We start from the raw sequence: 24,906 nt of genomic DNA, 5'->3' as shown, positions 1-24,906 counted from the left end.
GTGATTATCTGTTCACATTTAATTTCATGTTGCTTATTTTCACAAGATAATAATAGCTAAGAATTAGTTTGTACTGTTTGTCAGGCATTGCTCTAAGTATTTTGTATTTATTAATTTATTTAATTCTTATAATGATTTTATTAAATAAGTATTAAGGATTGTTATCCTGTGTTGCAGATTAGAAAATCGAAGTGCTAGAGAGGTGAAGTAGCTTTCCTGAGATTTTTGTACTTTAGTATGTAGTAGAGTTAAGATTCAAACTCAACCAGATTGTCTTTCCTCTGTGCTCTTAAGCCACATGTTTTATTGACTGTCAAGCATAGTGACTAGGTGGTTAGCACCTAATCACTGATGGCTTCTGTACCATTTCCTGCTCACTAAGTCCCAAGTTTTTAGTTCTGAAAATATTTTAATGAAATTGATATACATGCATTAAAATAGGTCAGAAGTAATAATTTAGAGCTTATATATAATTTGTTAATATTAATAGCTTTAATGAATATTATTACTATTTACCTATTGCTTTTCTCAAAATAATAGAACTCTAAAAAACATTTATTTCAGAGTTACCTTGATTGATATATTTGTTGTACAATTTGAATTTTGCTTGTTTGTGATGCTGGGGCTTGAACCCAGGGCCTTGCACGTGCTAGGCAAACACTCTGCCACTGAACTACATCCCCAGCCCTTCAATTTGTGTCTTTTAGGTATTCCTTAAATGAGCTAATGGGGTGACTTTTTTGGTTAATTCATGACAGTAAAAGTTTACCTATAAGTTGCATTTTTCACCATAAAGAAAAATTATCACTGCTCATTATATTACTCCATGGTCAGAAATTATCATTTGCTAAGTCTCTAAATTTTTTTCTTCTTAATCTCATCCTCTGGAGAGAATGAAACTCTTTTACTAGATTAATTCTTTGAATTTTTGGAATTCTCTTCTGCAATTGTTCTCTAATAATATGCCTTCTTCAATCTGTTGATGCATGTGTACCATTATTCTGTTAGAAGTAATGCATGTTGATTTATTGTGACATAGAAAATATTTTAAAGATATAAAGGAAAATTACACATCTTTCTCACCCTCAAGTCAGACTATGTTGCTTTCATAGCTACTATCTATGTATTCACCACAGTAGATTGCACACTTCACAGAGAGAAAGGATCCTCAGGTTTTTCACCAGGTAGTTAACCCCTTGCATGATACGCAGTTTGTGGGAGGCACAGTAAAAAATATGAATGTTAAAAATGTTTTTTCACAATACCATCCTCTCTTAAGGAAGATCACAGTGATGCTCTCTTACATATTTAAGTAGACAATTGAAGCAAGAGTACACAATAAAAAGCTGCTTATTATTTAAAAAGAGATAATTTGCAGGAAAGTGTGTGTCTGCACTGCAGAGATTTTTTGATCATCCTTATTTATTATATCTGTTTTTGTTTTTACACAAGGCATTTGTATTGTAGGTCCCAGATGATGTTAGCTTTCTCTTAGGCAAATTCTAAGCCAAGCTTCTGATCCTCTCTAGAATATGTTTTCCTTTTGTAGGTTTTTTGGAAATTCCTTTCAGCAGAGTTCTTTCCCTGGGGTCTACGATTGCATCTTGTTGGTCATGGAGATGGGAGAGGTTATAATTATTCTTCAGAAAAGCTACACATGTCCACTGATGGTGGACAATACCAAACAAGAGGGCACTCCCCACCCAACATTAGCATTCCTTCATTTGTTTTTCCCAGGCAATTTCCATGCTTTCCTACATTATGGAATTTTCTCTCATTTGAATTATAAATATCTCAGTATATGTTCGTAAAATATTAAGAACTATATTATCACACCTAAAAAGTTTACAATTCCTTATTATCATCAGATACAGAGTCTTTGTTCCTAACAATTTTTTTAAAATAATTTTAGTTAGGATTCAGATAGGGTTCACACATTGAAATTGCTTGATTTGTTTTTAAAGCCTCCAATATGTAGATTTCCCCTTCCATCTTTTTTTCTGTTTGTTTTTGGAAGAACTGACGTATTTAAGAATTTTTCCACATTTGGAATCTTGCTATTATTTCTCTGTTTTTTGCATATGCAGTTATTAGGTGTAAAGGCTTGATCAGATTCAGGATTAAATTTTTGGAAAGAATGCTTCATTGGTAGTCATGTATACTTCACTACACAATAAATACCCACTTGTCTTTGGATGGTCATTGCCTTGGATTACTCTCACATAGTTAAGCAATTGTATGAGTTACAAACAGAACCACTCATTGATTGATTGATCATTGATTGAAAGAATGACTGGCAGGAAAAAAAAAAAACACCATTATTCAGACTTGAATATTTGACAGAAGACTTATTTTTTGCTAATGCAAAAAATTAGAATTTTGGAAAACTTGCCTCTTAACACCAGTAGCATGATAGCTTTCCAATTACTCTCTAAAGAAATCTGTTGGTATTAAAAACAGTGTTTGTTTGTTGTTGTTGTTGTTTATTTTTAATAGTAAAATGAGATTTTTTTAATAGTGTAAAATGAGATTTGGGAGATCCACATAACTAATATTTTCCAATGCATAACCAGTGTTTTCCAAATGACCCACAAATGGCATTTTAAAATGATACATGAGTGAAAAATCTAACATAATAGGCAAAGTTTTTTGGGTTTTTTTTGTTGTTGTTTGTTTTAATAAGGTTTCAAATTCTATATTGCAGTTGACCTTTGGAAAACTACCACTTGTCTGATTTAGTTTTTTCTCTAATAAGAATATTCACAGTTACCTAAAAGGCTATTAAAATACTCCTCCCTGTACTTGACTGCAGTAGTCAAGATGGTATATTACATTTTAATGATAGACATAGACAATAAAATAGAAGACTCCAAAAGTATACTCTCATGTTTATAGCCAGGTGATTTTTTAAAAAATATTTTTTCAGTTGTAGATGGACACAATACCTTTATTTATTTATCTTTATGTGGTGCTGAGGATCGAACCCAGGGCCTCACACATGGTAGGCGAGCACTATACCACTGAGCCACAACCCCAGCCCACCCAGTTGATTTTCAACAAGAATTCCAAAACAATGAGGAAAGAATAATATTTTCAATAAACAATGATAGGACAATTGGATATTCACATGCAAATGAAGGTAGACTCAGTTGGACTTCCTTCTCATAGCATATACAAAAATTACCTCAAAATATTTGTTTTTGCTATCAGGGATTGGACCCAGGGGCTCTTAACCACTGGGTGACATCTCTAGCCCTTTATTTTTTTGAGACAGGGTTTCACTAAGTCTGAGTCTGACTTTGAACTTGCAGTCCTCATGGCTTAGCTTCCAAAGCCATTGGGATTATAGGCATGTGCCACTGTTGATTTTTAAAATCTAAATATAAGAGCCAGGCTGGGGTTGTGGCTCAGTGGTAGAGCGCTCGTCTAGCATGTGTGAGGCACTGGGTTTGATCCTCATAAATAAATAAAGGTATTATGTACACATAAAATAAATAAAGGTATTATGTCCATCTACAACTAAAATATTTTAAAATAAATAATAAATAAATAAAAGAGCCAAAATTTAAATTAAAAACTCCTAGAAGAAAATTCAGAGGTAAATCTTTGTGATGTCAGATTAGGCAATAGTCTCAGGTAATGACATCAATAGCATAAAAACCACAGAAAAAGGCAAATTGAACCAATCAAAATTAGAAACACTTGTGCTTTAAAATACACTCCTAATTATGAAAAAAATAACCCATGGAATCAGAGAAGACTCAAGTCTATCTGATAAAGGACACAAAAAGACTCTTAAGCTCAACAATAAACCTCAATTTTTTAAAATGAGTTATTAAAGATCTGCTTAGATCTTTTTCCATATATCGATACAGTGGATGTGTGTCAAATATTATGTAGCAATAAAAAAAATGAAGAAGGGATACATCCTATGGGCCTTTCAATTTTGTAGCTACTGCATTTTATATTCACTGCAGAGCAAAATGGAGCTGAATAGACTTGGACTCTCTTATTCTGTCACTTGTTCCATGAGTGATGTCATCTAGTTGAGCAGGCATCTCTGAGAATATTTGTCTCATAGTGGGGTTAAAAAGGTGCTATGAGTTAAGTATTCAGCACATAGGGTACTCCAATATTAAGTCCCTCGTTACTACATTCTTTCCACGGGAGGTGTGATAGATAAAAATTTTCTAAATATGAAAAGGCTTCAGGGAAAGATGGCAGTAAGAGCAAACAAAGTCTCATTTCTATTTAGGAAGTATTACCGATAATTTGACTTCATTTGAAAAGTATTTTAAGTAGGTATGAGTAACACTTGCTATCTTAACTTTCACTATGTGGTCTCCAGGGCTAAATAGAATAATGAAAAATTTCATATAAATTCATTATATATCCTCCATAGCTTAAAAACCAGATAGGTTGGGATAATACAGTGTCCCATGCTATTTAAACTTTTGAACTGAAAAGTTAAGATAATGTGACTTACTTTTATATTTGTAGAAGTACTTAGAGAAAATGTAAATAATATTAAAACAATATAAAATTTCCAGATAATTAGATGGAAAGGAAAGTATCTAAGGGATGAGTAAGTTGGCTTTTTTTTTTTTTTTTTTTAAGTACCTCACCAATGGAGAAGCAAAAATTAACAGAAGGACTCCCTTCTTCTTTTCTTCACTCATTTACAATTTAGTCTGAAACCTGTGGGGTGAAGACATGTTAGACGAGAAGCAGTGACCTGGCATGGGGGGTCTCAGAATGCAGAGTGAGATGGACATGTTGTACGTTGGGAGATGGAAAGGACAGTAGCAGTGGCAGGAGTTCGATTACATGCAGAAGGGTGGATCACAGAAGGAAATATATTGAGGATAATGGGAGTTGGGTATCCCACTGTTGAAGATGAGGTTGTAAATATGGGAAGGGGAAAAAACTAGAGTAAACCCTGAAAGATTTGGAATTGGGATTATCTATGTGAATTCATAGTTCTCAAAGTACAGTTCCACATGCAGATGTGGATTCCTGTATGTACGTCTTCCCAGCTCTTTCCACTGAGACAACCTGGAAGTAGTGATGTGGTAATAGCTTCTGTATACCCAGCTCTGAGTGCCTAAATATTCTTCCCCACTAACAGGAACCAGGAAGTGGCTGACAGTGTGGTGGGCCAAACTATGTGCCTTGACCAAACTCCATTTTACCCTGAGACTACATGTCATTTAAGAAATGCTTCTCCCATGAGAAAACTCTGCCTCTGCCATCCTGATCCTGCTTAGCACACCCTACTTAGAAATGGACAGCCTTGGGAAAGTGTTTCCCTTCTTGTACAATATAAAATTGTTCTTTTGGGTTTCCATTTTTCTTAGGCAAAGGACTGACTGTACTGGGTCATTCTGACCCACTCCCATGTTGCTATGGTTTTGACTTACTGGTGGCTTGCAGTTTTTTGCTAGAAGAGTACACTCTACCTTCTGCAGGGGGTTGAAGATTGCAGAGGCAACTTGCCTGTTGCCCTTCAACCCAACAGCAAATAAAGAAAGGTTCCATGTCTTGTAACTTCAAGACTGACCCAGTGATTTTTTTCAAATACACCACAACAACTTCAGGACTAGGATAGGGCAGTACAAGATAGGTCCGAAAGATCCTGATGTGCCAAAAAGAAAGGAAGAATTAAAAGCTGATGGGGAGATGTGAAATAAACACAGCAGACATGTTGAAGGGCCTCCTGCAAACTAATCTTGGGATGATTTGAACATCAAAAATAAATAACGGCTGGGGTTGTGGCTCAGAGGTAGAGTGCTCACCTAGCACGTGCGAGGCCCTGGGTTTGATCCTCAGCACCACATAAAAATAAATGTGTCCAACTACAACTAAAAAATATTTTTAAAAATAGCAATAATAACAAAAAAGGAAGGAGAAAACTTTTATAGCTGAGTACCAGCTGATTAATGTGAAAATGACATTAGAAAATCATTTCACAAGCACCATAGCATTACTTGATCCAGCCAAGAAACACTGACTAATGTCAAAAGTACTTTTTGGAAGTTTTCGTTGTCTGTTTTGGTACCAGGGATTGAACTTGGGGCACTTGACCACCGAGCCACATCTCCAGCCTATTGTATTTTATTTAGATAGAGACAGCATCTCACTGAGCTGCTTAGTGCCTCGCTTTTACTGAGACTGGCTTTGAACTCGAAATCCTCTTGTCTCAGCCTCCCGAGCCTCTGGGATTACAGGCATGTGTCACCATGCCTGGCTAATGTGTGGAAATTTGATGAGGAACAGGCCAATTACATAGTCTCAGAACATCTCTGCAAAACAATAATTACGAACAGAAATACTATAATGGAGAAATCTGGCAGATCCCACTTTATTGAAGTTATCACATTTAACCTCACCAATGTTGGGGCAAGTTAAAATCTTGAACCTCCTAATACAATACAGTAAGAAAACATCATCACTTCTGTGAGATTCTTACTAAAATATATAGTGTGAGACTAATCACAAGAAAATAGGCAAACCCATCCCTGAGGGATGTTCTTCAAAATAACTGGCTAGTGATCTTCACTCACCTTCATGCTACTCAAACCATTAGCATCAAACTGGCAAACTGATAATCAGAGGTTTTTGCTTCAGATAAAAACACTGCCACATTTTTTTATCTTAATTGAATTTACAAACTTGAACATACACATAAGGATCAAAAGGATTGCCCATTCCCTCTACTGGAAATTAGTATTATATTTCTCATCTAACAAAAATTTCTTTCCTTTGATTTGGTAAAGAGAAACAAGAATTTTGTATATTGGAGCAGAGCCCAGGAACTTGAGGTTATATGCAGGGATGAAAATAATCTCCTTAACAACAAAAACAAAAGGTGAATTTGAACATCTGGCTCTTGCTCATGGATATAGATTGCAAAAGAAAAATACACACTACGTTACCAGAACTTGGCAATCATTACTGATTCAGATGTCAGTCTACCCAGTGCTTTCTTAAGCAGAGTCCTCTGTGAAGAAGAAAAGAGGGTCTAGGGTTGTGGCTTAGTGGTAGAGTGCTTGCCTGGCATGCATGAGACACTGGGTTCGATCCTCAGCACCACATAAAAGTAAAATAAAAAATAAATGTTAAAAAAAGAAGAAGAAAAGAGAACTCAGAAGATCATGAGTGCCTCATAACTTCCCAGTTTGACATTTCTATAATAAACCTGTGTGGCACTAGTAATGTGTGTATGTCCACCCTCCACCTCCACCCCCAGCATATTAGTTAATGACAAGGAAAGGAAATATTCCACTCTGTCCCTGTGCCCTGGGAGCAACAAAACCCAACTGCCTCTCTTCCCAGAGTGAGAACAGTCGCTCAGGGGTCTTGGGAAGGTTGAAGTCAGTGGGAGGGAGAAATAGGTGCCCAAAGTGGGCAGGGTTGCCATAGTATCCTTGGTGGAAGGACATATTTTGTATACATGTCAAGGGGGATATTTGTGTGTAAAATATATACTTGAATGTCACAAACCCACATGACCATTTACTCAGTTTCTCAAACTGGGTGGTGAGGGGATTGGAAAAAAAGACCAACAGATACAAAAGTAGAAAAAAGCAGGACCTGGTGGATCAGCCAAACTTCTCATGGAAGAAGACTGACTATGAGCAGGCCCAGCATGTTTATTATATAGGTTTAAACATTAAAAGGATTTGTTGTGAGAAAGCTTCTTTAAGATAAACAAAACTGAAGTCGTGGGCAAAACAGCTCAATTAGAGCATATCAGCTTGTACCCATAACTACATCTGGGCAGCTGGCATTTCAACTCAAGGTTATGAACTAATGAATTCTGTGGCTAGCACAGAATCTCCCCTTTTTAAAAATTTACTTATTTATTCTAATTAGGTATATATGACAGAATGCATTTTGATTCATTGTACACAATTGCAGCACAAATTTTCATGTCTCTGGTTGTACACAAAGTAGAGTCACACCATATGGGCAGTCATACATATACCTAGAGTAATGATGTCCATCTCATTCCACCAAATTTCCTGCCCCCATGCCCCCTCCCCTCCCAGAATCCCTCTTTTAACAGTGTAATACCATCAACTGGGTAGTTTTGGATGGGCACCTTTGCACTGAGAAATTCCCAAGGGAGGTGTCACCTCTGTCTCTGGGCAACTCAAAGCAATGATTGATTCATTGCTCCCGACACAACAAGAGAAACTGAGTGATGGAGAAAAGATATATGTACATTTCATTCTTGGAAATCTAATATTATAAATGCATTTCAGACAACAAAGTAACAGTATCTCCTGGCAACATTCTAGAATCTTGAGGGTGAGTGGAAAGGATTATGATGCATGAAAAGATCCAAGTTGGAATGGTGTCTGACACCAGTGACAATCAGTTGGCAGCTATTGAAAGGAGGAAGAGTTATAAATTATTTAAAACGAACAAGAAGAGCCGGCATAACAGGCTTGGAGAAATGAAGTTACAAGCATTAGCCGGAGCTCCTGAATAGAAGTGAAAGTCCAACGTGGTTCTATTAAAATGACTTCTCATCAGTCATTCCCTGCAGACGACTTCGGTATCTACTATGTCCTGTGAGCCTCTATTTATTACAGCTTTCTAGATAAGCTCAGGTAGAGGGAAGAGCCGTGTTCAAAGGAGTGAAGGAATTAGAAAGGGTTAGATTAGAAAGGGTTCCCCCAGGTTTGACCCAGAAGTAAAGGAAGATATTATCTAATATCCAGGCAATCAATACATGCACTTCTAAAGAGTGACAGACCAGGACTTCTGTGACATTGGTAAATAAAAGTGAAAATGGCCATTTGTGTAACATTGTGCACTTTTCAAATGGGCATGACTGTGAGTACAGGTACTGAGGTGATGTAGCTCTTTCTTGGGGCCCTAATATCAAATATTAGAGGACAGGGGAGCCACTGAATTTCATCCCCAGCTCATTATTTCTGTTTTATAGATGAAAAGTAGGCATAGGACTCCCAGACCATATAACTAGTAGGTAGCATAGTCAGAATTTCAACTCAGACCTACTTTTCAACAAAGTCTATCCTTTTTCTTTCTCCTGCTCTCCTTTTCTATATGTCTCTATGTGTAGATAGCTTATATATAGACTATATATGTGTTTTTAATATATGTCCATATTTTCCTACATACCTCTCTACCCCTCCCTTGGTGTATTACTATGGGCAAATGACTAAACCACTTAAAACCTTGTATCCCATCTGTAATATTTTGGACTGATTTTAAAAGAACTGTTCCTACCCCATATAATTGGTGCAAAAGTTTAATGTGAAAATGCATGTTAAAAAGGACTAGGGTTGTGGCTCAGCAGTAGAGCACTTGCCTGGCATGTATGAGGCACTGGGTTCAATTCTCAGCACCACATATATATAAATAAATAAATAAAATAAAGGTCCATTGACAACTAAATGTGTGTGTGTGTGTGTGTGTGTGTGTGTGTGTGTGTGCAAGAGAGAGAGAGAGAGAGAGAGAGAGAATGCATGTGAAGTGCTTAATGTACTGCCAAGCTAAATACATTATAGCTGTTGCTATTATTAACTGTTGCCTATTGTTATCATTACTACTTGTAATAATTTACTTGCCCAGGAGAAATGGCAAAAATTTGGATTTTAGTAGGAAAATTTGCACTTTAGACTAACCAACTGAACAGTTCAGTTCTCTTGGTTGAATTTTAGGAAGAAAGTTTTTATCTATTGTCTTGTTTGACTTCAAGCACTTGGTCAGAGTTCTGTTCTACAGAATTCAATTTTAGACTTCAATTTCAAATCTTTCTGTCCTTGGTAGGGAACATGTTTGAGGGAAGTCTTACTAAGGACTCTTATTTCGTGAGTCAAAAGGGGCTTATTGTCATTTGCACGTATTTTGTTCCCTCAAAACGCTTTCCTTCTTTCCACGTGGCACCAACACAGTGCAGAGTGCACAGACTATTATGACTCCCTTCCAGTTAACGAGGCGGATGAGAACCAGCCCCACTCCCAGGGCGTGACTGGCCTGCGGAACTTGGGCAACACGTGCTACATGAATGCCATCTTGCAGTGTCTCTGCAGCATCTCGCCGCTGGTGGAGTACTTCCTCTCTGGAAAGTACATGACAGCTCTTCAGAAGTAAGACCCTGTGTGTTCCCTGCAGTCAGTCCCAGCCCCAACCCCCCAGGAGAGGTTAGGGAAGGAACCCTCCGGAATCCCTGCAAAGGGTTAAACAGGCCTGTCGAGGCTGTAGCTCCCCAGACAACAGATCTAGGGTGAGTAAAGTGGGATGGGCAACCAAAAAATGAATGATGTTCTATTTTTGGACTGATTCCCCATGCTTGAGTGATTAGGTGCCTCTTTTCATTAAATCAGCCAGAAACATGCCCCTTCCTTCTTCCAAGGGATTGCAGTGAGGTTGCCACTGCTTTTGCATACCTGATGACAGACATGTGGCTCGGAGACTCAGACTGTGTCTCTCCAGAAGTATTTCGGTCAGCTCTTGGCAATCTCTACCCAGCGTTTATGAAAAAGACACAACAAGATGCTCAGGAATTCTTGATTTATGTCCTAAATGAACTTCATGAAGCTCTGAAAAAGGTAAGTAGGGTTTATGGTCTTAGGATAAGCCTGCAGTCTCATCAGCAACTTCTGTTTTTCTTTCTTTCATTTATTTAGTCAATGTTGCATGTTCCATGCCAAGCACTATTCTAGGTGCTAGGGTACTTGAATGTACAAATGTATTCACCAAATTTCAGCAGAATCACCTGGGGAGATGGGATTCTACAGCACTTACTTGGTGTTATTTAGTTAGACTGAGAAAGGTCTCTTGGCATTTCCAGTGATTGGCCAGGTGTGGAAACTAATCTAGTTTCCTTTGCAAATAAAAGCTGCATGAACTAGTTTTTAAAAGTGGAAATCATATTTTTTATAAAAAAAATAAATTCCTAATGAGAAATAATATGAAACTTTACAACCTAAATGTTTGTGATATCTACAAATCCATGAAAATATCAGGCTTTACGTTACATTAAGGGACAGACCCATGTACTAAACATGTCCAAACTGAACATGCTGAACCTGAGTTCTTCGTTGGATTGGGACATACATTTGATTAAACTTGAAATCACCCATTTCTCTAAAGTTCTGCCTTTGGTCCTGGTCCGAGACCAATGCTTTCTGAAGATATGTGTTTGACTTGATGCAGTCTCCTTATGATAATGTTCCCTTGTCCATACCTAACATCCAGGAAATCATTAGCATTAGGATTAAGATCACAAACTGGAGCCACTAATCATAATCTTCAGTTCCATTTTTCGTTGTCAGTAATAACAAGCTACCCACAGAGCACTGTTTTTTAGTCAGAGGGGAAGGTGTTGTTCAGTAGCAATCACGCATGTTCTCATCTGCTGCCAATCTGAAATAAATAGCATTCTGGTTCCCTGGGCCAAACTAGAAATTAGGGGAAATGAGGGCATTTGGTTCCTGTCAGAGTGGAAGACCTTGGCAGCAAACAAGCATGAGGAAAGCAGCAAGCACCTGCAGGATGGCAAGCACAGCTCCCACCAGAGCTGGCTGTGGGAGCTGATCCAGCTCCAAGGGCAGTCTACGGAGGCCCGGAAGCCCCTGAAAATTCTGGAAATGCTGTTTCCAGTATGAGCTGGATGCCAACCAGGCCACAAGACTTGTTAGGTCAGGCTGCCTTGGAAATTTAAGATTTGCATTTGTGTGTGTGTGTGAAAAATAAGTAGAACTTTGTTTCCATTCTTTCGCTATTAACAGAAAACTGGAGAAAGCACCAATGTTTTGTATCTACCCTGAGATCAAAACCACTAACCACAAAGGGGAAGATAAAAGCACATTTCCCACACCCACTCAGCGAACAAAGCTATCAGGGATTGTGTATGTGGCCCAATCAAGATGAGGGCCAAGAAATCAGACAGTCTATTTCGTGATATAAAGTGGAACAGAACCTACACTAAGGACCAAGTGTGCCTATATTTGACACAGGAACAGATGGCTACTTATAAAAAAAAAAAAAAAAAAAAAGAGTAGTTTGGGGCACAACGTTCATTCATTCATTTATTATTATAAGTGTATTTTCTATAACTTAAAGTAGAAAAGAGTAGGGAACATTAGCTGAAGAGTCTGGAAAGAAGAAAGATTATATTCCTTCATTTAACCTCTAGATCAGCTTTCATTGCCTAAGGTTAGTTAAGTAGTTGACTTACCCCTTTTCCAGGAAAAACTAGCTTCAGATTCCTCTATCTCAGTCAGAGGCTGTCAGATTGGGGGCCTGGACTTGCATTTACTAGTTGGGGTGTCCTCAGTTTCAGCTTTACCAAATAAGGGAAATAACTGAATCATCAAAAATCACAAATGACATACACTCTCAAGGAAGGCCTTGTTCTACTTATTGTCTGAATCCAAAACTAAGTGGTTTCTAATGGGAATATATCATTCTGATAGGAAAATGTCATTCTATTAAAATATGTTTTGAGACATTATTACGCTATATACATTTAAGATTTCACTATTGGAGTGACTCGGCACCACATGCAGCCAGAGGAATGAGAATTTGTGCTTCATTTGTGGACAATGTGTCAAAATGTGTTCTACTGACATGTATAACTAATCAGTATTAAATAAATAAATAAATACATAAAATAAAACTGTTTTTTGATAACCAATAGTTGATATGAGGATTTATCCTTGATTCAGTACCACCGAAGACGATCACATGAGAAAGGATCTGCTCAGAGATGCTGCAGGAAGGTGATTGCCAATGAGACGTCTATCATCACACGGCTGTTTGAAGGGCAGCTCAATTATGGCATCATATGTTTGAAGTGTGAGAACTGCACCTACAAGAACGAAGTCTTCACTGTCCTCTCCCTCCCCATTCCATCTGAATATGAATGTTCCCTTCAGGTTGGCAGCCCCTACTATTAAATGCTTTTTCTTTTCTTTTCTTATGACAGAGTCTTGCTGCACTGCCCAGGCTGGTCTCCGAACTCCTGGGCTCCAGTGATCCACCTGCCTCCGCGTCCTGAGTAGCTGGGACTACTGTCCCACACCACTGTGCCGGTCTACTACTGGATACGTCTGTCCTGCTCTACCCTCAGCCCCAGATGTTCTCAGGGTTATTTTCTACATTTTTCAGTATGAGAAGGCAGCTTTACAACTTAAGAAATAAAGGAAGGAGAGAAGCTCATGATAATAGCATTTTTTGGAAAAGCAACTTATTAGCCAAAAGTACTATGAATTCAGGGTTTTTTTTTTTTGTTTTATTGGTATCAGGGATAGGACCCAGGGGCTCTATACCACTAAGCCATTACCCCAGCTCTTTTTACATTTTATTTTGAGACTGAGTCTTGCTAAGGGCTTCCCTAAGTTGCTGAGGTTGGCTTTGAACTTGTAATCCTCTTGCCTCAGCCTCCCCAGTCACTGGGATTATAGGCATATGCCACCATGACCTGGCAGTGAATGTATTTCTAAACGTACTTACTTGAAAAGCAGTCTCACTGTAAAATTGAAAAGTTAGGTGGGATTTTTACTCTATAGAGATGGTCTGGCATGTAAGGAATTTATCATTTCTTGCAAAAACATTATGACCCGCCTTCACCCCAGAGTTCTATAGGTTCAAACCGGGAACTAAATATTAATAAGATTCTGACTGTAGTCTTGAGCTCTTGTATTTTGGACTAAAGCTGTGAAATGTGTTTGGAAGAGAGAGTGGAATCGTGTGCCTTAATTTGGTTCTCTAGTTTTCTTCACCACAGTGCCAAAAGTTAACGTGTAAGCAGGGATGTAGGGTAGAGCAGTGTAGGGCTGCAAGGGCCTGGGGATCAGGAAGGGACAGTAGATGTCAGAAGTAGTAAGTTAGGAGCATAATAGGAAGTAGAGAGCAATAATCTTCCTTACAGAATTATATATGGATTTGTATTTTTTTTCTAAATTATGAAAGCACATCTGCTGCTCAGTTTTTCATTTTATTTATTTTCTTAGTCATGGGGATTGAACCTAAGGGTGATCCACTACTCAGCTATATTCTCAGCCCTTTTTATTTTTATTTTGAGATGGTCTTGCTGGATTGCTGAGGCTGATCTCAAACCTGAGATCCTCCTGCCTCAGCCTCCCAAGTCCATGTGCCACCACAACTGACTACTGAAAGTTTTCACATATCAGAATGAGATAACAGAATCCTGTTACTTATTCAGGACTGGTTTTTGTTCTCAGATGAAACAATTAAAGATTGGTTGAAAGAAATTCCAAACACTCTTTAAGTGAGGGTGCTGGCTGTTCTGAAAACAAAATATATGCTCATCTTCCTCTTTAGGTTAACAGTGTGCAGAACCAGGGCCCTGGCCACAGTGAGAGTATCTCCTGTGGATATGGGGTCTAATTTATCTCTGCCCTAATGTCTTTAAGGGCTACCACACCTGAACCCTCAGATATGGCCCTTTCTCAGTCATCAGGCCATTTTAGTGGTGAGAAGAATGTGAAACTGTAGTCTATATGATTCCGAAATAAACCACCAATGTTAAGATGCTGATTCATAGATAATAAGTGAGATGAGCAATCAATCCATCTCAGTAACTAAGTGAGAAAGAGGCAGCTCTTCAGTTGGGTAGATTTTACAGCTGTCCGGGCTGCAGTGTGTGACACTGATTTCTCCTGGTTTGCTGACTTTGAGAAAAGTTCTAATATAGACAGAGACCCCAGGATGCAGTTTATCCAGTTTGATCACCAAATGCTTTTTCTTTCTCAACAGGACTGTCTCCAGTGTTTTTTCCAACAAGACACATTGACCTGGAACAACCAAATTCATTGCTCCTTTTGTGAAACCAAGCAGGAAACAGCTGTGAGGGCCAGTATTTCCAAAGCACCAAAAATAATTATTTTTCACTTAAAAAGGTATGAATTTTGACATTTCATGGGCAGATTTTTTTTTGTACTAGGAATTGAACTCAGGGTCACTTTATCACTGAGAACACATCCTCAGTGTTTTTTTGTTTTTTTTTTTTAATTTTGAGACAGGGTCTCACTAAGTTGCTTAGAGCTTCCCTAAGTTGCTGAGGCTGGCTTTGAACTTGTGGTCCTCCTGCTTCAGGCTGTCCATTCTATGGGATTATAGGTGTGTCCCACCAAGCCTGGCTTGTGGTCAGATACTTTTGAAGAACTTTATTGAGATGTAATTCACATGACAAAAATTCACCCATTTAAAAATGTACAATCCAATAGAATCTGGTATATTACATTGTTAATTTTAAAAATTGTGGCAATATATACATAATGTAAAATTTGCCATTATGGCAATTTAAGTGTGCAATTTTTTAGCATTAATTACATTCACAATGTTGTAAAATAATCACCACTTTTCATTCTCCTAAACAAACTCTAACCATTAAGCAATAACTCTACACCCTCCCTCTCCTGGTCCTCTGTAACCCTAGTCAACTTCTGCTTCTATAACTTTGCCTTTTCTAGGTACCTCATATAAACAGTGTTTGTGTTTTTGTCTGGCATATTCACTTTGTGTAATGCTTTCAAGGTTTATCCGTATGGCAGCATGTACCAGAATCTCCTTCCTAGTATAATATTTACATATTTACTATATTTACAATGTTATACTCAATTTCAATGCATATATATTCCAGAGCTTGTTCATCTATCATGTGATAATGGACAGACATTTGAGTTGTTTCCACCTTTTAGCTTTTTTTTTTTTTTTTTTGGTACTGGGGATTGAACCCAGGGGTATTCGACCACTGAACTACATCCCCAACCTTATTTTTTTTGGAGACAGGATCTCACTGAGTTGCTTAGTGCCTCGCTGTTGCTGAGGCTGGCTTTGAACTAGCGATGCTCCTGTCTCAGCTTCCCAAAATGCTGGGATCACAGTTGTGCGCCACCACACCCAGATACTTTTAAGCTGTTTTGAATTGCTACAATGAACACTGGTATAAAAAATATCTGTTTGACACCTCTTGATTAAATTATGGACTTGTCTAATTGTTGTAGTTCTGTCACTTTGGGGTTTAAAAAAATGAAGCTGCATTAATAAGAGTAGAAACATTTTAAAGCGATACAAATCCTTGGTGAATCAAACCTTTTATCATTATGAATCTCTTTTGTCTGATTTCATGACTATCCAAACTTCGACTCATGCTTTTATTGTTTTTTATTTATTTATTTTTTAGTTTTAGATGGACACAACATCCTCATTTTATTTATTTTTATGTGGTGCTGAGGTTCGAACCCAGGGCCTCACGTGTGCGAGGTAAATACTCCACCACTGAGCAACCACCCCAGATCTCATACTTTTATCTTATACCCAGAGAGAGAGAAAAGAGAGAGAGAGAAAGAGAATTTTTTAATATTTATTTTTTAGTTTTCGGTGGACACAACATCTTTATTTTATTTTTATGTGGTGCTGAGGATTGAACCCAGCGCCCCACGCATGCCAGGCGAGCGTGCTACCACTTGAGCCACATCCCCAGCCCAACCCAGCTATTTTAGTTGTTTTACCTGGAAATTCATTCTAGTTATTTAGCCCATAATATTGCAAATACAGAATGCTGTTATTTATCAATTTGTTGATAAATGTGGTTTCTTGTATTAATTTTTATTGTTTTCCTGATTTCTTTTTAATCTTTCTTTAATACTATCCTAATGAATGTCATATTTTTGAAAAACATCTGTTTGAGTCTTGCTCAGTTCCTATAGGTTCATGTCTAGGAGTGGAATTGATAGGTCCTATGATAACTGCCAAACTGTTTTCCATAGTGGCTGCACCAGCTTTCATTCCTTTGGCCATCTCCAGTGTTCCAATTTCTCTGCGTCCTCACCGTCATTTGTTACTTTCCATTTTGTTGTTGTTTTTGTTTTTAACAATGACCCTCATCTTAGTATCTCATTGAACATTAGTGACTAATGCTGTTGACCATTTTTCATGTGCTTATTACCATTTGTTTATCTGTGAAGGGCATGTCTCTTCAAATGCCTTGATGTGGCAGATAAAAAAAAATGAAAAGGACACGAGAAGTCAAAAAAGTTTTACAAGACATATGTTTTTGTCAATCTGGGGGCTATGCAATGATTATCAAAATAGAATATATTTAGATCAGTGAAGATTCTAATCTAATTTGTCTAATTCAAATATCCAGTGAAATCTTCAGACAAACTTGGAATATAAACTTTACAGAAAAACAGCAGAATAAGAGTGAACATAGTAGAATGAGGAATTTTCCAGGTAGAGAAGAAGAAGGGAATTCTACATGCAGATGCATGTTGGTCTGTCAGATAAATGTGAGGATGGAACAGAAAGGCGTGGTGATGAGGCAATGAGACAGGTGTTATCAGTTTTTTGTCTCTGGGACCAGCATACAAACAAGAACAACTTAGAGGAGCAAAAGTTTACTTTGGGGCTCATGGTTTCAGTCTGTGTTTGGCTGATTTTCTGTGCTCTGGGCTTGAAGTATGGCAGAGCATCGTGGTGGCAGGCCATGACAGAGGAAAGCTGCTCACCTCATGGCAACCAGGAAGCAGAGTAAGAGCCTGAGGAGCCAAGCATATGATCCCAGAGGTACTACACCAGTGACCAACTTCCTCTGGCCATACCCACCTGCCTAAAGTTACCACCCAGTAATCAATCAAATTATCAATCCACCTGGGGATGTGGTTCAGTGGTAGCACATTTACCTGGCATGTGTGAGAGCCTGGGTTCAATTCTCAGGACTGAAGAAAAAAAAAAAAAAATTACCAAGCTGGGGATGTGGCTCAGTGGTAAAGTGCTTGCCTGGTATGCATGAAGCCCTCCATTCAAATTCCCAAGGACCTTCCCCCAAAATATATTATCAATCCAACAAGTGGATTAATCCATGGATTAGGTTACAGCTCTCATAATGTAATAATTTTACCTCCTGAATTAACGCAATGAAGCATGTTGTCTGCTTTATCCATCTGAGTTCTTAGGATATTAACCAGTTTTAAATTCTCAGTCTGGCAATTCCAAATCCTGCCCCCTCCTCCTTTTTTTAGTTATAGTTGGGCACAATACCTTTATTTATTTATTTATTTATTTTAAAATGTGGTGCTGAGGATTGAACCCAGTGCCTCACACACATCCTAGGCAAGCACTCTACCGCTGAGCCCCAACCCCAGCCCCAACCCCATCCCCAACCCTGCCATTTCTGATTCTCATGTTCTTCGAAATGTGCTCTTTGACTCTGAGTATGACTTGTAATTTTTTTTCCTGATAGTCGATAGGGGATGTCCTGCACAAAAAGAACAGCTCTCAGTAGGTCTTTAGTAATGTGATGATGAGGTGTTGGGGAGGAGGAATTGTTCTTGTCCTGCGGATAGGTCTTGGTTTTTTAATGCATCTGTGTCTCTGGACTCAGTGCACCTCAGCTTTTTTCTTCTTCATTAGGGAAGAGCATGGTCAGAACAGGCTGAGTTGGGTATTCCCCTCCCCACAGCTCAGTTAGGTTGGTAAAAACCCTAACAGGCTATGCTCTAGTTAACTGGTTTCTCCTGTGGGAAGACCCTATTAAGATTAGAGTGTTCCTGGTATACTTCAAAATGGCTTCTTCGTGACTCTCCCCACCAGAGGCAGGAGGAAATTTTCCTCTGATATTTACTGTGAGAAATTTTTGGGACCAGACTGCCAAAGACCAACCCAGACCTTCACCAGGCAGAGAGAAAATGGATTACAGACGACAACAACTACAGCCTATTTAAAGGCTGAAGTTGAAGAAATACCCTCCCACTTGGACCAAATTCCTTTTTCTTTTTTTCTTTTTCTTTTTCTTTTCTTTTCTTTCTTTCTTTCTTTCTTTTTTTTTTTTTTTTTTTTTTGATGAGTTAACATCAGAGTATTTATTTTGCTTACACAAAATAAGGACAAGGGAACTTCACTATTTCGCCAGTTGAGAATGGCTGTTCTCCTTCCAATCCAGATTTCTCTTGGAGGACCAGATGTGTCAGCTTGGTTTGATTGACTCCATATTTTGTTTTTTTCCCCCCTGGAATATTGTCTCTGTTGAAAAACTGGCTTCACAAAGAAGGTGGTAGCAGGAAAATTTCAGAATCCAAACCTTAAAAATAAGTCTCGGGCAGTGTGGGGTTATTTTCTGTCTCTGGGGGGAATCATCCGGTGTCTGAGGCCTGGAGACAGAGGCAAAGTCCCCAGCCGCCCATCCAGGAGATGTCACTCTCAGTATCGTCTGGTGTCCTGACCTGTGCTCGCCCAGGATGACAGTGGGTAAGGAGCAGCAGGTCACAGGGGCCCACTGACCCTCTGGGAGACAGAGCTCTCCCTGGGCAGACCCCAGAGCTGAGGGTCAACGGCCAGGGGAGAACCAACGACTGTCCCCGCCTGTGGTCCCTGAGGTCCTGGGGCAGGAATGTAGGAGGCAGCTAGTGTCATAAGATGTCCCCATCCCCAGCCAAGCTGGGCACTTGGCTAAGGGAGGAGAAAGACGGTGGCCTGGCCCCTGCACCTGGTCTCACTTCTTCCCCGGCACCGCCTGGAAGGGGAGGAAGTGACACCCAGGGGAAGGCCGGGAAGTGAGGCCACCGTCACATTCAAGTTCAGGGTGCGACAGCTCAGTCTGCCTCCCAGCAGGCCCCATACTCAGCTCCCCTTCATGGGCCACGTCCCTTCTGAGAGTCACGCCCTGCTCTTTATAGGCACAAGGACCCAGAAGTTCCAGGGACACGTCCATGTTTAGGCCCCCGAATCTGGAAGTTCCTCAGACATCCATGTTTAGGCCCCTGGATCCAGATCCAGAAGTTTCAAAGGTGCACATCCATGTTTAGGTGCCCGGATCTGGAAGTTTCTCGGGCGCACATCCATTTTTAGGATGTAGCATCCAGAAGTGCCTCAGGTGTCCATATTTAGGCTCTAGGATCCAGAAGTTCCTCAGACATCCATATTTAGGCCCACGGATCCGCCAGAATGTGAAAGATTTTCACCACATTTTCTTATTGAAACATTATATTAGGACCTCAGAGCTTGAAATCAGGACACTGGCAAGACAACCTGTGCTGAAATCAAGATAGGGAAAAGACGAGCCCCTGGGTTAGCATGACTCACATCTGCTGGGGCAAAGTCCTCAGGAGGTTTCCCGTGGGATTTCCACTCCCTATGCTGGATCTGCCTTTGGTCCTTTTCCCCCTTTTCAGTTTAGCTTGAATATACACCGTTTCCCTTCTGGATCCAACTCCTGGATCACACCAGTCTCATTTTTGGTGAGGCTTGTGGATGTGGTGTTTCCAAATACATTTAGATAAGAAAGAAGAAATTTATGTACAAGTCTGTACTAGCTAATTTTTCTTTATTTAACATTTATTTTTTAGGTGTAGATAGACACAACACAATGCCTTTATTTTTATGTGGTGCTGAGGATCGAGCCCAGGTCCCACCCATGCTAGGCGAGCACTCCACCACTGAGCCACAATCCCAGCCCCACCAGCTAATCTTTCTAATAAATTACTTTTAACTGTTTTTGGAATTTGTCAAGATATATAGAGTTCATTAATGTGTGCCTCACAAACTTTATACTTAATATACTTTTTATTTCTCCAGGTTTGACATCCAGGGTACACTGAAAAGAAAACTGAGAACAGATATTCATTACCCACTCACTAACTTGGACCTCACTCCTTACATTTGTCCAGTTTTCCGGAAGCATCCCAAATACAACCTCTGTGCAGTGGTGGTGAGTAAAATACCTTGTACTTTCCCCGCATTTGTCCTTTGAAGCTATAGTAGTAATGTGTGCCTGGCTTGCTGAACAAGAGCTTGTCTATAACATAATTTTAAAGAAAATTCTGGATTATCTGCTTGAATTCCTACTCCTTCTCTCTTTGACTTCTCCTATACCATCCTTTTAAAAACAAATTATGGAGCGTGGGAACTTTCTGCTTTGACATAGAATAGCAGAGTAGTGAAAGAATGAAACGGCCCACCCACAGCCTTTCTGCTTTCTCTCCACTCAGGGCTATTTTGATAGAGGGACATTTGCAAATTGTGCTCCTAGAGGCCACAGATCTCAGTTCCAATAGTGTTAGGTTGCATAATCATGAGCCACTCAGTGACCAAAGCCACTAATAGTCACAGACTCAATGCCTATATGCAGCCTGACTAGAAATCCCCAGGGGGTCCTTTGGGCTCTATGTCAATCATGATCTGTGAGGAGTCCCTGAAGGAAAGAAAGCCTGGAGAATAATTCAGATCAAATCACCAGAACCTCTCACTTCAACCAGCCCCAGGTAGCATACTGTTCTCTGGGCTTCTGTTCTGGATCATGATATCAAAGATCTGTTTCAGAATATAGTCATATTAGTCATGTTCCAGACTGGACCTGAAGGTCCAATTGCGTATCAGAGGGGTTTGGCCCCCGCCAGAGCGGTATGCTCCACCAGGCTTCTGATATACTGAAGGCCCATTGCCTCTTCACCTTATTGTTGAACTAACATATTCTAAAATGATAATCTCACTGGTCTTCCTCATTAACATTGTTGTAGGGACAGATGAGGCAAGGCACCAAAGACAGCAGGAAACAGTTTTATTTGGCTGCAGCCAGGTTCAGAGGGTACAGCTTCTGTTGTAATCAATCCCCTGAACCCCGAGTTCAAGTAGTTTCAGAAATTTATACCCAGCATATAAGGGAAGGGGCTCAGAAGTTCACAGTCAGCAGAAGTTCACATAAAAGCAGCTTTTTCTTTCACTGTTTTGGGAAAGTTAACCCTTCAAGGGCAGTACCTGAGAAGGGGAGAGCTTCTTCCCCCTTTCTTTCCTCCCCCTGCCAGCATGGAGCCCAATTGGTAACTTCTCTTATCTTAGAAATGTATACATCTTTTGGAGTTCCAGCTCAAGGCCAGAGGCTTTGTTTACACATTTCTACAAACTACTATACTGGATACGTGTTTGTGAAAAACTAGTAAAGGGGAGGGATGTCCAGCACTTGGAGTGCGGATTTCTTCCAGGACAGTGGCCAAGTAAAACAGGGCAACATGAAAATTGGAAGTTTATCTACATTTGAACTCTTTTGTAGAGATTTTTTTTTCTGACAGTCCCAAAATCATCCATGGTGAAGATTTCTGAAGAAGCCCAGTTAAGACTTTTTGTGTGTGGAGAAAAGGGGGTACCACTATAACATCTCTCAGAACCATATCTCCAAACTTTTTAAAATGATCACTTTATCGTTTTCACTTAAATGCTTGACATTCTCCTTCTTTCCAATTTATCCTGTCCCCAACTAGTTTTTCTTTCTTCACTCTCCTATTTGGGAATCTACAGTGACTTCTCTCTCTCTGTCATATCAAATGTAGACACTAATGTGAATTTCAAAATAGTACAGGAACTTCCCTCCCCTAGATTTTACTATTTTTAACTTCTCATAAAGTGTTTCTCTTTTAAGAAAATTTAAGTGATAAAAAGCAGAATTCATATTTAAAATCTATGTACATTGTGAAAAGATACACATTTATATAAAACAAATTATGGAGCGTGGAAACTTTCTGCTTTGACATAGACAAGCCTTTAATAAATTCCGAATCTATTTAGTATTTAAGTTATTTTTAGTTAAGTGAAGGGAAAAGATATACATTTAGAACTCATGGCAAAATGATGATCCAGAGAGATAAGAACTAAATATCATTGACATTAAGGTGCACAGAGATAGGAAAAGTCCCTCTAGGGCTTTGCTACTGCAGGTGTGGTGCCCAGGATCCCTACAGCATCAGTTCCCCTGTTAGAAATCAAGACTCTTGGACCCCACCCCAGACATTCTGACTCAGAGCATGCATTTTAGCAAGATTTTGGTGTAATTTGTGTGCAGATTGAAGTATGATATTCATTTAGACCAGAAGGGAAGGATACCTCCTCATCTTCCTTAGAGAAGAGATTTATACAGCTTTTACATGAGGTCTTGAAGATTTTGCTGCTTTAAAAGGAAGGCACTTTATCTGCCAGGGTATTTATTCAATTTGCTTTACAGACACTTGCTATGTACCAGGCACTGTTCGTTTAATCTTCATCATAGCCCTGTGAGGATGGGCACCATTATTATCATCCCCATTTTACAGTCTGGCTGTAGGCACACAAAGGTTAATAATTTACCCCAAATCGTACTGCCTACAAAGATCAGAGACAAGATCTGAACAAGGAGGCTGGCTCCAAACAGTCCTGCTCTCAGTTCCACATCCTGTTACCTCTGGCTCTGAAACATGTCTCTATAGGAAGCCCAGAGGAAGCTTCTACCCTGCTCCTTGTACTTTCCCTGCATTTGCCCTTTGAAGCAATAGTAGTAATGTATGCCTGGCTTGCTGAACAAGAGCCTGTCCATATATGTTAGGAAGAATATCTTTTTTCCTTATACATGATGTTCCTTCAAATATTTGAAAATAGCAATCATATTCACAATATTTAGTTCCTTCAAACATCCTCAAATGATTGGTTTCCAGAAAGACTATTTTAAAACTTATAAAACATTTCAGGCACAGAAAACTAAATAGAATAAGTACTCAAATTACTCTCAACCTACATTAAAAAAAAACAACATATCGTAGGTAGAATCAGTCTCATGTATATCTTTTATTTTATATTTTTTTAGTTGTAGATGGACACAATACCTTTATTTTTATGTGTTGCTGAGGAGCGAACCCAGTGCCTCACATATGAGAAGCTCTACCATTGAGCTACAACCCCGTTCTTCATGTATATCTTTAATGATCCCACTCCCCTGGCCTCTCTGATGTTACCATTACGTGAACTCCATGTGTATTTTTTCCATGTATTCTTTCATACTTCTTTGCACATGTATGCAGCTGTACTCATCATGTAGTATTGTTTGTATGTTTTCTGTGTCTGCTATATTGTATGTACTGTTCTATATGTATGCAATGTGGAATGTTAAATTGAATTGATTAACATATAGTTTCATTTTTTTGATAGACATTTGTCATTTACTCTCACCTATTTTCAAATGTATTATACATTATTGATTATAGTCACCAGTTGTACAACAGGTCTCAAAAACTTATCCTGTCTAGCTAAACTTTTATATCTTTGACCAACAACTTTCCATTACCTGTTGTTTTCCTTTCAGCCTCTAGTAACCAACATTCTACTGTCTTCTTCAATGAGTTTGACTTTTTTTAAGATTCCAGATGTAAGTGAGATCATGTGGTGGTGTTAATTTTTTTTGTGCCTGGCTTATTTCACTTAGCACAGTATCCTCAAACTTTATCCATCATTGCAAATGGAAGAATTTCTTCCTTTTTAAAGGTCCAGATAGTATTCCATTGTGTATATATACCACATTTTCTTTATACATTCATCAACTGATGGACATGTAGGGTGATTAAGTATGTGCCTTGGCAGTTGTGAATAGTGCTGTGATGAATGTGGAGCTGGGGATATAACTTCCTATTAATTTCATTTCCTTAGGATACATATCCATAAGTGGGACTGCTGAGTTATACAGTGGTTCTATTTTTTATTTTTTGAGGAAAATTTAAATCATTTTCCGTAACGGAAATACTAATTTACATTCCCACCAATTGTATATAAGAGTTCCCTTCTCTGCATATCCTAGCACTTGTTATCTTTCATCTTTTTTTAAATTGATGTACACAATGGTGCAATTCACTTAGGTTTTTTCATATGTGCATAGAAAAATTATGTCAATTTATTCCACTGTCTTTCCTATTCCTATCCTCCCTCCCTTCCCTTCATTCCCTTTTGTATAATCTAGTAAACTTTTCTCCTCCCCCCTCCTTTATTGTGATTTAGCTTCCACATATCAACAAAAACATTCAACCTTTGATTTTTGGGGGATTGGCCATTTCATTTAGCATGATAGTCTCCACATCCATCCATTTACTAGCAAATGTCATAAAGTCTTTC

At 38.9% G+C, this 24,906-nt stretch overlaps 1 protein-coding gene across 1 annotated transcript in view; it reads left to right on the top strand.

The window, feature by feature from the left end:
* Positions 1 to 8,526: 8,526 nt before the first annotated feature.
* Positions 8,527 to 24,906, top strand: part of Usp50 (ubiquitin specific peptidase 50) — a 29,107-nt gene continuing 12,727 nt past the window's right edge. Inside the window, exons 1-6 of the mRNA XM_076848568.2 lie at positions 8,527 to 8,579; positions 9,930 to 10,124; positions 10,391 to 10,586; positions 12,708 to 12,917; positions 14,761 to 14,903; positions 20,581 to 20,713. Of these exons, the coding sequence (XP_076704683.1) occupies positions 8,527 to 8,579; positions 9,930 to 10,124; positions 10,391 to 10,586; positions 12,708 to 12,917; positions 14,761 to 14,903; positions 20,581 to 20,713 (930 nt within the window). The remainder of the gene's footprint in view (positions 8,580 to 9,929; positions 10,125 to 10,390; positions 10,587 to 12,707; positions 12,918 to 14,760; positions 14,904 to 20,580; positions 20,714 to 24,906) is intronic.

The sequence above is a fragment of the Callospermophilus lateralis genome, chromosome 3 (assembly GCF_048772815.1).
Source record: "Callospermophilus lateralis isolate mCalLat2 chromosome 3, mCalLat2.hap1, whole genome shotgun sequence".
Taxonomy (NCBI): Eukaryota; Metazoa; Chordata; class Mammalia; order Rodentia; family Sciuridae; genus Callospermophilus; species Callospermophilus lateralis.
The sequence above is the reverse complement of the archived record's forward strand: the minus strand, read 5'-3'. Positions and strand labels throughout refer to the sequence as shown.